The following is a 15327-nucleotide window of genomic DNA, read 5'->3' as shown; positions in this document are numbered from 1 at the left end:
TATTCCCTTACAACGAAAAGCTTATTTGTTTTTCCAAATATCTCAATTTTACTATCAAAAATTGAAAATTGTTTTGAACAATGAAACTCTAATTTAAACTTAAGTAAGTATTCTATGAAAGACCGAAAGAAAAGAGTGAAAAGTCCTGGCGAATTAAATTTTTTCTAAAGAATTTTTTTCTTTAACACTGTTTAGCAAAATATTTTCATTTTGACAATCTTTTTCAAAAATTATTTTGACTATGTAAAAAAATCTCGATCAACTACCTGTTTTAAATTATCTTGATTTTTTTTTTCTGCAGTTTAAGGAATTGCATGTGTAAACCACGACACTAGAATAGAAAACCCAAAATATATAAATTTTCTTGGAACGATATATCTCGCGTCCTGGCGAGGGTGTTCGAAATTCCATAAACTAAAAATTGACTATAAAAAATCAAAGCACCTAGCTTTGCTTAAGTATTGAAATGGAATTTCGCAATTAAGGAAATATCTCAACAGAAGTAAAACGAAATGCTTCAATAAAAATATTTTGATGAAATTGGAGACCTCTAAGAAAAATTTGGTGCATGAACGGCGATTAAAAATCTATGTAATGATTTTTTAAAATTTAATTGATATTGGCAAAAAAATAGATTTACGAGGTATTTCGTCAATCTTTCATCTGAGATCTAAAATATGTTGATTTTCGATTCAGACACGCGTCTCAATGCAGATTTATCATTTATCATTTACTTTGGGTTTTCATTTGCATTAAACAGTTTTTTATAGTTAAATGTCTGATAGCCATCGAGATGAATAAACATGTTTAGCCATATGACTTTCTAAATCTCGTCATAAGGCTCTTAATCCCCTGAAATCATATTCCATATTTTTCCTATCATCTCGGAAAAATATTTAGGAAAAAAAGTTGTATTTTCGAAAGTATTGTATTTTTATGCGTAGATTGTAAGTAGTTGCTACATTCTGCGACCTCGGAGGAGAAAGCTTATATTTATCAGCGGAGTAGGTGTTGCAAGAGGTCATCACTGGCACACTTTTTCACTCCGCATTTACCGACTATGACGACAGGAATTTTTTTAGGAGGTTTTGTTGGATTTTTTTAATTGTACGATAAGACGATACATTAAAACATTTCCGTCTGCGGTCATCAGTCAACTTTCTCAAACATTTTAATGTTCTCTTGTATTTTAAATGTTCTCTTTTACACTGGAGCAAAATGACTTTTCGAAACGAAAGTCCAATTCTTCTTTTCGTTGCAAATTCTTCCTTGAAATGTCGTTTAATAGCGTGTGTTTGGATACGCATTTATTAAACGTTGACATATACACTAAAACATTTCTTTCTTTCTTTTTTCTTTTTTTCCTTCTATGCTGGTATTCTACTATCTGCTATGAACACTGCGCGATCCAACACGTGTTCCGTAATCTTAGCAATGATGCAATTTGAATCTTTTAGCCTTAACTGGCAGTTTGACATGTCACAACTTGATTTATGTCAGCTATTGCGTGCTTGTTGCTACACCCTTCGGAAGCATAACTTTCCATGAAATGTACGAGAGGAATAAATATATCATACCGTATATATATGAATATATTTCAAAGTAGAATCTTGAATTAACTTTGTTAGGAACTTTTCGCTTTTTATGGAGCTGTCGTTTAGTCAGTACGATTCTTCATTCTTCATTATCGAGTATCTATTGCTTTTATCTGTCAAATCGTGTACTAAGTCGAGTCTGACGGCCTTGAGTTTTTGTTCGTTTAAATACGAGGTACGTCTCTGTGTGTGCATGTGCTAGTATGAGAATAGGAGAGAAAATTAAAAAATCCTTTGAAGAATGTCATTTTGTTGGAAGTGCTTTGAGCATCAAACTGTTGATTCATCCACTCATTTGATTCTGACAAAATATCAATATATTGTGGTCGTACTATTTAAAGTGATTAACAAACTAGGTAATTTTAACTTTTGTTTTATAACAAAATATTGTATCTGTATAAAAAAAATTGTGTAGGAGAATTCTTTTAAAACAGACATAATTCTCTGTTGAGAAATCAAATAAGATTTCTTAAGTTTTCTAGTAATAAATATCTCTATGGATGATCTACCTTTTAGGTGTTTTATTCTCAATAAAGCATTTTTAACGAAATATTTCAAAACCTGCTATCAAAAGAAAGTTGCATCTTCTCAAGACATCATAAATATAATATGCTACTTGCACTGTTCAAATGTTTTACTATTTTGCGTTGTATTGTGCGATGTTCGCAGTAAGTGTTTTTATCAACTACCGCATTAGTTTGACTGTCACCGTACATTTGTTCTTTCCTTGCTTCCTGAATATATAATATAAAACTCTAACGTACGTGGCACAGAAATCTGGACTGTTGCCATTCAATAATTCAATAAGAAAACATAAACAAATCAGTATACGAAATTTCAGATTATTTCATTGAACTTTCTGACATCTAAACTTAATAAATACTACTCTAATTAATGGAGTTGCAAAATATCAGTAGAAATGTTTTAGAGAGGGGTCACTATTTCATCAAAAATTCCATTCAATGAAAGGAAAGATGTAATAGAAATAGACCTCAAAGAGAAAGTTGAATAGGCTTTATTATCGTCAGAAAAACAGCTGTGTCTTACCAATGGAAATCAATGTACATATTATTCAAACCTATTTTCTCACAAAGGGTTTCTGCATTATCTTAAAAAAATTATCTTTTTAATGATATCAGTTTTTTATTTCTGAATATTTTTTCTTCTTTTTAAATACAATTTTAAAATTTTATTTACTACAGAGTGTTTAATGTTATGAACATTAACATTGTGTGAACGTTAAAAATTGTTTGAACTTCAAAACATTTAATTCCATGCTTTTGCTAATGTTAATTTTTTTTTCTTTGAATATTAACTCCGAAATAGAATTTTCACTTCCGTATTATTTCGTTCCTTTCAATTTACGTGTGCAAAATTTTTTTGATTTAATTAAATTCATGTTTTTCAACCTTATCTTAAAATAAAATGAAATTTTAGAAAATATTTACGCATTAATAATTCAACAGCCTAAAAGGTCAACTTGGATGAACAAGCTGGTCACCAAAGGCGACTAGCTTGCAAACATATCATGATTTTTTTTTAAGTAGCAAAGTTGTTTGTATCGCCTCTTTTCGTATTCAGTAATTTGTGTTCGGGACATAGAATTCGACTATTTATCATTCAGACTTATTCACAAGAGATTTATATAAAATAGCTCCTGATTTGCATATAAAAAGGAAATGGACATGGCTACGTTTGGGGAAGGATATAATATCCTTGGAAATGTATGTGCATCATAATATTTTCATTTTCCTTGTTGTATCGAAGTGAATATATTGGAAAAGAATGCAATTATTATTATCGATTTTAAAAAAATAAGTACGCGTGTTCATTTGTTTGTTATGTCTTTTAAAAAAATTCATCATTCAATTAATGAGTAGAAAAGTGCCCAAGATACCGTTTTTACTTTGCAATGCTTTAAATCAATTCCTTAGTCCATTTTGTGGATGCCTTCGTATTAGAGTTGGTGAACTACAAAATTGCATGAATGTAATGCCAAGTTTTTGAATTCATCTTAAATGAATTCATAAGTATAACAACTTGATTTATTAACTGCACTAGACAGTTAAATTTACAATGCATTACCTCCTGAAGTTCTTCCATTCATCTTCATTAGAATGCGTTTCAACAATTAAGCGTGACACTTATTTGTGTGTGGCTCCACGTTTTCGTAAACATGAGTATCGATATGAATATTTGTTGCTGTTCTATATATATATATATATATATATGCTTTGAAGATTGTTGAATTACTAAAAATGACTCATGCACTCATTACTAAGGGTTGGAGAATCCATATTTTTAACTTTTTCATATTGTTAATGAACATTTTTTACGGATGTGTAATATATATTGAATTTACGAAGTGAGTTAATGAGAAAGTCATTTTTTTTTTTTACTCTTCTTTTCTGTTACAGTAATAAATATTGTCTAATCCATGAGAAGAGGAATGAATTGTTTTTCCTCTCTTATTTAACTAGTCTGACTCCATAATTTGCCTTTGTTAATAAAATCGTGTCATTACTCTAAGGACACGAAAGCGTTGCCGTCAATTATTTTTCTTTCGCTTTACCGTCGACTAATTGTTTGCCTCAGGAAATTGTCTCGCCTCACAATCGTCAGCACAAGTGTTGGGAAGTAGATAAGGACGACGAACGTTACGTTGTGGAAGCTAACGAGTTCTCTCTTAGTAAAAGAGCTTGATTTATCTATTGTCGCATACTTCTAGTTTTAAAATATGCCCCCTTTTTTGTTATATCATAGAAAATAAAGCACCAGTTTTATTTTCAAAAGTGAAAATTATCAAATTTTTTCTATGTTTTTGCATGAAAGTTCTCGCCGCCTATAATGGTAATTTGGTATGTTTGAAGAAACTTTGAAAAGCTATACTGATCGTAATAAATCATTCATTTCTGTTATATTTAAAGATATATAAAATATTTCAGAAGATGACGATCTTTCTTAAATTTCATTATGTAAATAAATTGATAAGTTTTGTGAATGTAAATGATCTTGGGAAGAAATCTTTCGTACTTGCTTCATAAGAGACTTGCTTTAATTGTTCTATTGATTTTTCTTCCTTATAAATTAGCCATTAACAAGATTTTTCTTGAGCTTCTTATTTAATTTTGTGAGCTATATTAGGTCTTGAAATGCATTTTCAAAAATTTTGGTTGCTACTTTTCTTCAAATCCAAAATATTACTCAATATATTTGAATTTGTAATACATGAATTTGTTATGTATATATGTAATGTACTTTTAATGTATTTCTGTTTTAATTGTATTTCTAGAGGTATTTAATCGTTGAAAGATTTCCATTGCTTTCTTGATTTTTATTTAGTAAATAATCAGCTTTAAACCTTTTGATCCTGTATTAATTTATCTGCAATTTAATTATATTTTGCATCTATAGATATTTTTTGATGAATGATGCCAAGAAAACCAAATTTGATTAAAATGATTTACTTAATTAAATATAACTTCTGCCTTCAGCTGCCATCTGCCTGATGTCTTAACTATGGTCTTTGTCCCTTGCGAATACTAGCTATAAAAGCAATCACGTTCCGAAGATACAGGCGCATTATTTAAATGCTGTTTTTAAGTTCCATCCGAGCATAAAGGTTAAGAAAAATGTACAATTAGTAAAAATTCCATCCACTTACATAAAAATTCCTATTTTCTCAATGCATTTCAAGTAATCCTGTGTATAAATCTATACACAGGAAATGAAAGGAAATCTATATGAAAGATCGTATACCTTTATGTGTATTCTTTGAAAACTCTAGCAAATACTCGTCCTGGATGGGAGGAAATAAGCTAAGTGTATGTATATTTCTTTTCGTTTTGGAGTTAAAGTAAAATGCATCCGAGACATACACAGAAATAGTCCAACTGAAGCACCATGGTTAAGTGATTGCTTTCACCGATAAGGCAGTTCCTAATGTGTTGCTCAAAAAGAAACGAGTTTGGAAAAAATAATGAAAAAAGAAACAAGATGCTTTTGGTCCGATTTCAGTGTTGGATTATACTTGTTTGACTGTTTTAGAATTTACGAAACAAAAGCTGAATTTTAAAAGAATATTACATTTAAGTAAAATAAAAAGTATTTTTTTAATCCATTTTTGTAAAATGATTTTTTCTGCTTGGTAATTTTTCCAGAAAAAAGCCAACTTTGAGTAAAAATGTCATTTTTTTTCGCTGTAAATTAAAATTAGCGTAGTTTCATAAATTCAATATTTATAATGTAGTTTTGACTGCTGATTTAAATCGATACAATCGATTTAAATTTATAATTGTTTTTTAAAAAAAAGTCTTATTTTTGACACCATACGGCAGAAAAAAGGAACTGTTAAGTGGCTAAAAGCGTATAAAAAAAACTTTCTCCTATCTATCCTTCCCTTAATTTTCAGTTTCCTAGCAGTTATTTCTATGACAGTTTAAAGATGACTTCTCTATTGCTCAGACATAAAACGCTATTCTTTTTGACAAAGTGTGCCCAATCTGTGTCGGTTATTGTGCTATATTGGATTCGTTATAAAAGCACAATCTCTCTTGATTATACCAAGCTACATATTCCTGCTCATTTCTCTCTTTTACGTCAAATAGTTGACTCTTATGAAAATTCTTAGCCATTTATAAATTCTGAAATGGCGTTAGAAATTAACTTTCTTAATTACCTCTTGAACTAAGTTTGCTTAATTTTTATTCTTAGTGCCAAAAAAATTTCTTCAATTACTTTTTTGAAAAACTATATTTGTAATGACAGCATTTTAAATCTAAAATAAAAGTGTTGCATTTCTTAGAAAATCTAGAAATCGTTTTCTCTTACTTTTGTATCTTGGAATGCAAAGAAACTATCATTTTGTGTGAAAACTTTGCAGTGAATTCATTGAGAAATATTTAATTATCTGTGGATTTGTTCTTAATTATTCAAGTAACCAAAATTTCTAACGAAGAAGAGGCATTGATTTCTTTACGAGATTATTTTTAAAAGATAGATATCTTACCAATGTATGGCTATGATGAGCTATTATCGTTATAGTAGGCTGATCTTGAATGTTATCTGCCTTGTGTACTTGTCTAACAAAAGTTGAATTTATGGACAAAGTTCATTTCATTAGTATGAAGTAGAAATTTTAGAATAGTGTTCATTTTCGCAAATTGTAGTGAATTTGTATATTATACGATAAATTCAAACTTTTTTTTATGTTTCTCATATTGTATGATCTGTATTTGTATTTTCAGTTCTCTTATGCATAATAAGATACTTCTTAGTTTTTACAATTAAAAGCATTTTTAAACCGTGGTTATCAAAACTATTTTGTATGACTTAGTTCTTAACAGAAGAAAAAAATCCGTTTTAGGGCCTCTTTGGATTGTTTTCTTAGAAAATGAAATGCATGTAAAAAATGTTTTAATCTAAAGAATGCAAAAACTAAGTACTTAATGCATTTTTCTAAGAAGAAATCCAAGAAAAATGTTTGTAACCAAATATTTCCTCTATTTTAAAACACAATTTAAAATAATTTTTAAAAAGTGTAAATTATTATTGATTCCAGCAAATTTCTAGAAATGAATTTAATTGTTTCAGAATCCCCGTCTGTGTCTTGTGAAGTTGGCTTTGTAGCTTATGCTGATAGTTCAAGCAGTGGTTCTAAGTTGAGAGGTAATTTTCGGTAAGTCTCTTTTCATTATCTCTGGGATATGATATTCTCTCATGTATTAAAATGGGTGATTGATTTTTTTTCAAGATAATTACAATAATTTATGCGTTAATAGTTTAAGCATATTCACAGTTGCAAATTAATTATTTTCTTTAATATTTAAAAGTTATTGTATATTGTGATTTTAAATTTATACACTCAGGAAAGCAATCAGGAAAAAAACAATGTTCTGCTTCGAAGAAAAAAACATAAACGTTGTGAAAGTAGAATATCTTTTTAGCATCAAAAAAGTGCTCCCAAGCTATATCCCATTTTTAATCCCTCTAGGTTTAATGATTATCGAGAAAATTATTAAACCACACATTTGAAAAACCTGAATAATATTAAGTATTTTCTTATGAGAACTCATAGTCATTGGAAACAAACCACATGATTAGATTTTCTGAAAATCAATGTTTTTTCCCACAATAGAAACAGAACACTGTTTGTCGCATCCTGCGATATATTTTCCTTGGAACATCATTGCTGAGAGTTAACTTGGACGATGTTCTTTTTTAATTCAGTGAGAATAGTTCGAATTCAGGTTGTTTTCTAATCAGAAAAAGTGAATCTAGAAAGCCGTTTAATTTTATGTTGCTTAACTGCCAGAAAAATTCCCTTTTACCTTCAATTTCAAATTTGGAAGTCTTTGGAAGCAGAGTTGCAATGAATAAGATAACAAATTTGATTATTTCGGTACATGCGAAACTTTGTTGAAAATAGCATCGTTTCTTTTTCGTAAATGGAGAGGAGAAAATGAACTAAAGAACAGAAATTATTTCTTCATCAGGTGAATATTTAATTGATGTGTATCGCTTGAAATATGTTAAATGCATTCACTATAAACAATGAAGGGAATCGAGTGCAATGCAATTTTGAAATGATGCATATCGTCTGGCAACTAAGAATTGCTTTCAAATCGATGGTGATAACACAAAGACTACATGTAACCGACGTTTAATTTTCTTCTATGATTAGGTGTTATCTAAATTTTAGTTTGGAAAAAAAATCGAATTTGAGTTCGAAAGTGTTTTGCTGCTTCAGTAAAACACAAAAATGAAATTATAAATAGTGAAATTTAGTTACTCCAAAAAAAAAATGGCACTTTCCATTTTAAAATAATAATTAAGTACAGTACACTCCCGATTATCCGTGGAATTGGGTGGCGCGGCCGTCGCGGATAACAAAAATCGCGGATAATCTGAAAAAAGCTAAAAACGAGTATAGCAAAAGAGCAAACAGTTATTCCAACTTTGAAAAATCGTTTAATGTACAATAAAACGTAAAATAAACAGCAGGAAATGTTTAACCAACGCTTCATATTTTAGTATATCACTCAAAACTAACCTAAAATGCATTTTGTTAATGAAAACAGAAAAGTGCTTTGTACTTACGAGAGGTGTCAAGGATACACAGAAAAATTAATACATATGTACTGTTTCAATACTGTAAAGTATTTTGTAATTACAAAAGCATACCTGTAAAACTACACCTTTTTGAAGAAATCAGTCACTTCTGTTTGCTTCTTGCTTTGGATGCATTTTCTCTTTGCTTGGAAACAAAAAAAAAAAAAAAAAAAACTTAGTGCGGCAGGCGCGGATAACCCGCCCGCAGATAATCGGGAGTCTACTGTATTTCAAACTTTCAAAATGAAACAGAAAAAAAAAAATCTCGAAATCATAGTTGGTGCTTCGTTTCAAAATTTTTCTTGTACAATATTTACTTAAAAATAATGGAATAAACTTTATACTAAGAATAATTCTTTCAAAATATTTACTTAGAGTAATGAAATTTTTATGCATGTGTATTAAAATATAAAGGCTTCAAATATCTTTTAAAAATTCTTTAAAATAAAATATATTTTTAAAAAATTAAATAAATAATTTTTGACAATTTCAAAAAATTCCAGGTGACTTAATTTTTATAGTTTTTTTTTCTATTTTTTCTTTATCATATGTAAATTTATTTGGAACAAATCTGGATATGATTTTGTAATTCCTTTTCCAGTTAATTTTTTAAAATATTCTTTGGTTTTTCTGAACAAAAATTGATTTTTAGCTATCGAAAAGAACTCCAAACATAAAATGCACACCCAGTTTCCATTTAATGTTTAACGGAAATCCTTATTTTCTCAATTTTATGTAATTTACTCAAAAATTAAGACACCTGGAGCATTTCAAAGATCTCAGATCAATGCTCTAATTAGATTTAGATAAGGCATTAAGAATATATTTATTCTTCAAAGCTTTCAAATATTTATTTTATTGAACAATATATTTTATAATGCTACTTTAATTGAATATAAGCGGTGATAAAACAATAAAAAGGACATTTCAGATTTTCGTCATTTTTTTTTTTTTTCTTTTTTCAAAATTCTCCGTCGCCTTAATTTTCGTATTAAATGATCATGTCGTGTTAAATGTTTTCTTTCTTATTTCATTCAGTTTTTATGCATTGTGGTAAAAAAGTCCATTAAGATAGATACTTAGTAGCAAACTCTACAGGCTGAATGATTATACGTGCCGCTCTTTAATTTTTTATAAATAAATTTCAATCTAGCTGTCTTGCTGTTGAATGTGCTCACACAATGCATGCCAATTCGTGCAAAAATTTAATGTTTTAGTCAATAAGGCATGAGGAATGAGAAGGTGAAATTATAACACAGAGTAAGACAATGAGAAACTGGATATTATACATGGTATCTCAAAAGGAAATTGAATAAGTATTTATCTCCTTAAGTAATGTATTCAGACGTATACTATCAGATATATATATATTTTAATTAATAAACTTTGAATTCTTGGAGATTGATAGTAAAAAATAAAAATTAGTTTTTATACAACCTTCATAATATTAAGTAATAAATATTTTTCTTACATTCATCTATGCACATGGAAAGTTTCAAGTTTCTGTCTGTAACATTTATGAAAATTTATTTAAAAGACAAAGTTTTTGATTTAGACACTTTTTTCATGTCAATGACTAATGATTTAACGAGTCTTTTGTTGTATCTTGAAGGGATGACACACATATCGCAATAGAATATATAAAAGCGGGAATCCGAAAATAATCCAATAATACATTAATTTGAGCATTCACTAACCTTGTTCAAACTAATATTTGTACAATAGTGATACGATTCAATTACCTATACTAAATTACATTCTTTGAACAATAATTACATATGCATGCCAACAGCATTATGATTACTTGCATCATAAATCATCACTGTTTTGAAATGCTCCTCCTTGCTACAATGCGTCGTTTTTAAGAAAGCGCAATTCTTTATATTCCGATGGTACTTAAAAGTACAGTTTAAATCATGCTGGTATCTTTGTGATATAACTATTTTTCTGACGATATTCAAAAGAAGATGAATAAAACAAGCTTTGACACTTGCGAAGAGCTTAGTTCTGATAGCAAGCAGTAAATATCAAATAAAAGCAGAAATTAAAAAATCTTTAAAGTAACTTGATGTAATTAATAATTAATTAAATTTTTTTTATTCTTTCCTATTCCTTTTTTGTACCAAAATTTATTTGATGAAGCAAAAATAAATTTGAAAAATTGATGGTAAAATAAATTGGCGAATAAAGGGTTAATATTTAGCACACATTTGTAAGCTTTTTTTCCCTATTCAGGCTTGCATTACTTCTTTCAAGTTTATTTTTCAAATTTCACTTTCTGCATAAATTCTAAGTTCTAGTAACAGTCATCCAGTCAGAGAGAACAATGGTATGTGGGAATAACAAATTTTGTTCAAGTAATTATGATTGAATGGTGTACTATTGGACAAATGTTTCCTAATGGAAGATTTTATACATTGAATAAATATGCAATTCTGAAACGGTTATTCCCATCTAAATATACGATATTCCCTACTCAAATTAAATATATCTGCTAATTTTTTTTTGACAGAATTGGGGAGCTTTAGGAGTGCATCGATGTAGGATGCATCCAGATAGTCGGAACATATCCCGCTAATAAACTCAGTTGAAACTTAAATTGCCCAGGTTTCTAGAGTTTTTTAATAATGAAGAGATTTTATGATAAAATAACATTTTATAGGCGTTTACACCTATAAAAAATGTTAATATGGATTCTATAGCGCTTACGAGTACACAGCTCTGCGTTGCAGCGTTCAATTGTCTGAAGTTGGCATGACAACACTTGGGTTCTGCAGAAGTGAGATGTTTGTGTGAAATTCTTCTCAAGAATGGGGGAATGTACATCTTGTCGTAGTTGAAGCAGAGTAGTAGGGTAAGTAGAAACCAATCGGAGATTGGTTACTGAAGGAAATTAGAGCTGGCTAATGAGAGAGCAGGATTTGCGTTGCAGTTTTCTTGATTTTGGACTTGTATCAGTCGAAACGAGTTTTATTGTTCAGCAGCAAAAAAGTTTAGATCATAGTTTTGCTGTTTTGCTTTTGACTGCTTCTACTTGGTTTGAAATTCCATTAGGAGATCATGGATTCCTTTTTGCTCTTTAAATTCAATGATCTCTTGGAGGTTTATGATGGGGTTTTCGCTCTTCTGATAGTCTTCTGGTCTATTTTCTATGAGGAATTTTTCGTGGGTTAGGAGCTTTTTTCATCTTTTCAGGACCAGCCATTTGTGTATAAATTCTTCTTGAGTGGTTTTGGGCTGATTACTGGTTTTAGGAAATGGCAAGGCATCCTTTCCAAGATGCAAGATGCCCCCACTCGTTGTAGCTAATGCAGGTAAAGTTGGGGATGATATCTTTGATTTGGTAGTTTCTAGTTGCGTGGTTTTGATTGCAGTTAATGCATTGGAGCTTGAAATGACAATTGTTTGCCGAATGATGAAAACCAGAAAAGTAATAGATTGTTGCAGTATCGCATTTTCTGTAGGATTCAAATCTAACTTTCAAGTAGCAGTAATTACTGATGTTAAAGATTTTTTTATAGTTTTCTGTTTCCTTTATCAGGGACATTTGTAGGGAGTATCTTATGCTTTTAATTTCTCTTCAGGGTGTTCGACCAGAACGACGCACGGAGACACTACTGTGTTCATGCATCCCTAGTATCTGCGGACAGATTGGCCAGTCTTTATAAAATTTTGTAAATAGTTTTATTTTATAAATTTTACATAATTGAGTCGCTCCATTTGCAAAGTAGCTCATGCTTATTAATGTGTTCATTTTTCTTTCTCTTGACTTGATGAGAGATTGTAGATTAAAAATTGTTACTAATCCCAGATGAACTGGCATTATTAGGCCGTCTCCATAAATCAAAAAATCACTGAAAAAAATTGGATGTTTTAAATTGTCTTTGAGAAAACCCAAACAATCAAGAAGATGGGAAAGCGATGCCTGCTCAGCTTTGCATCAGTAACATTTCGGAAAGAGCTTCCAGCCCTGCTAGAAAAGTAAACCCACTGGTTTGTTCACTAATAAATCGTGAAAGAATCATTTGATTTTTCTTGAAAGTTTTTTTTTTTCTTTAACTGAAGCGATCGATCCTGCACTGTATCAATATAATGCATGGTTGGTTGGAGCTTTCCAAAGTTTATTTATTTCAAATTTTTAATTGAGAAAATTTTAAGGTAAGTGAGTGTTTTGTCTCATGCATGATTTCAGCGGAATCAGTTTTGCCCAAAGCATCAGCTAGCTCATTTCTATTCAGGCCCACTTGGGATGGGACGTATTGAAAGTAAATGGATTGTCGCAAGGATAGCCAAAAGCTACGACCTTAAAATATCCAATCTTGTCCTGACTTTCGCATTCGTCCAATCATAGAGATGCTGTATAGAAGCACGACTTCCTGTTAAAATCCATTATTTTTAAAATCTAGTCCAGCAGCAGTGTCAACATAGTACAGGCCCTTGTAAATTGCAGTAAGCTAAACCTGAATTCAGAGCTGTGACCAGCTTTTTAGTGCTAATATTGACTTGCCAGTTGAATTTACAATGGGCAAGCCTTGTTCACAAGTAGCATATTTGATAAATTTAAGGACCTTTGATTTTTTTTTTCTCACCCTTGCCAAAAGTTCACCATTGAAGTTTATTTTATGAGGATCAAAACTAAAACTCTGAAACGGTGTTTCAAGGAGTGCGACTCCACATTACTTGAGGGCAGACCCCACTCCTTCGCCAAAAAAAAGCCCCCCTTTTTTGCCTCTTCAAGAGCTAATTATTGTGTCAAGAATAAAAATAGTCAGTAAATCTGTGTTGACTACGGTAACTAAAAAGCTTATTGTAGTGTTTTGAATGACTGCACATTGTGGAATGAAAAAATGTTTGTAATTCGAAAACTATACTTGTTATGGGTGACGTCTGTATAACTGAATTTTACTCAATTTTTAGGCCTTTGAAGATCTTAGAAATTTATTTCTCGTCCTTTTATTGTCTTTACACCCGTTTTGATCGGGAGAGGAATAAAAGATAAATTTCAAATAGTTCGGAAACAGAATATCTAGAATAAGACGTAACATTCAGGCACGTAGACTCTGAATTGTTAGTGGTAAAAGCATTTTTTTTATTAAGGAATTAGATTATATATGCAGTGTAACATCTTTTTGCCGGCTGAAGCATTTATTAGGTTGTTCGGAAAGTAATTTAATATTTTTTATAAAAAGGAAAGATGATTTTCTTATATTGAAAATAATTTTATTGAATTGTATATTGTCCATTCCTGGCATGTTTCCACGCTAATAAAATTGTTTATCTTTGCTGTCAAAAAAACTTATCCAGGTTTTTGACCTCTTCGTTTGAAATAAAGATTTTACCATCTAAAACATTTTGTAAAAACCGAAACAAATAAAATCAGAAGGTGCCAGATATGGAGAATACGGTGGGTATGGCTGCATGTCCCATCGAAGCTGTAAGAGCTTTTGTTGAGTTAACAAGTATGAGGTCTCGCATTATCTTAGTCGAACACTGCAATTTTCCCAGTGATCAGTTCTGGCCTTTTTTGTTGAAGTTAATCTTTCAATTTGTCTAACTGAATACAGTGCACTACAAAATTGATCGTTTGCTATCTGGTAGAAGCTCAAAATGATTCCTTCGATTTCCCACTAAACAGATAGCATCACCTTTTCTTGATAAATATCGGCATTCGAGGTGATTTGAGCTGTTTCATCTTTACTTTTTGATCTCATGCGTTTAACATTGTTGTAGACAACCCATTCTCGTTCCCATTGACGATGCGCTTCAAAAATAGATATTTTTCTCGATATTTGAGAATCAAATCATAGACGTCAACGCGATGGCACAGATTTCTTTCCATAAGAACATGAGGAATCCATATGTCGAGCTTTGAGATTAAACCCACGCGTTTCAAATGATCATGAACGGTCATATTTCAATAAATCTCTCGACAATTTCATGAGTTGTTATTGGCCGTTTTGTATCAATTAATACCTTTTATTGTGTCTTCATCATCTCTAATTAGCCTTAAAGAACGTAGTGATCTTCAACATCTAAATTTCCGGATCAAATTTTGCAAACGAGTTTTGGCACTTGTGTTCTATCAATACATCTTCTCTATACACATCGGACACTTTTTTTTTCTTGCTTGAACAGCGTCATTACCTTTTCGATTGTAAAAAAGTAAAATATGCCTAAAATGCTGCTTTTCACTTTCTATATTTGAAAGGGCACCAACCAAAAACTAATGCGTATAATCATTCAAATATTTTCGTAAGCAAACCTTGCTATATATATATATATATATAATATAATATGCAAAATATATGATGATTATGCGACTTAAGTGTGAAGTTGGCTGTGAAAAAATACAATTAGGTCCTCTGTTGGGAAAAAAAGCAAATTACTTTCTGAACAACCTAATATATGCCGAAAGAAAATCTTATCGTCGTAGTTTTCTATCGACCTCGCATTTTTTGATAAAATAAATTTTATATTTCCAAGAGCTCCCGTTTCTCTTCAGAAAAGTTTTCTTATTCAAATATCTACTAACATTGCTGAGGTAAATAATCTTTCATTCCACTCCAAGAATGTTCCGAATGGTAGACTTATTCTAAGCATGAGCTGGGGAAACGCAAAAACC

At 30.5% G+C, this 15327-nt stretch overlaps 1 protein-coding gene across 9 annotated transcripts in view; it reads left to right on the top strand.

The window, feature by feature from the left end:
• The window catches only part of LOC129960009 (rho guanine nucleotide exchange factor 25-like), a 575803-nt gene that overhangs the window by 406871 nt on the left and 153605 nt on the right, over nucleotides 1-15327 (top strand). For 8 of the 9 annotated variants that reach the window (XR_008783500.1, XM_056073001.1, XM_056073000.1 and 5 more), the window contains one exon: nucleotides 7188-7272. Coding sequence is in view for 8 of the 9 variants with exons in the window: in XM_056073001.1 (XP_055928976.1) it covers nucleotides 7188-7272 (85 nt within the window). In the remaining variant the exon portion in view is untranslated. Of the gene's footprint in view, nucleotides 1-4405; nucleotides 4446-7187; nucleotides 7273-15327 lie in introns of those variants that run through there. The other variant, XM_056073005.1, reaches the window with a different exon arrangement.

The sequence above is a fragment of the Argiope bruennichi genome, chromosome X2 (assembly GCF_947563725.1).
Source record: "Argiope bruennichi chromosome X2, qqArgBrue1.1, whole genome shotgun sequence".
Lineage (NCBI taxonomy): Eukaryota > Metazoa > Arthropoda > Arachnida > Araneae > Araneidae > Argiope > Argiope bruennichi.
Note: the sequence above shows the minus strand (reverse complement) of the source record. Positions and strands in the feature narration are given on the sequence as shown.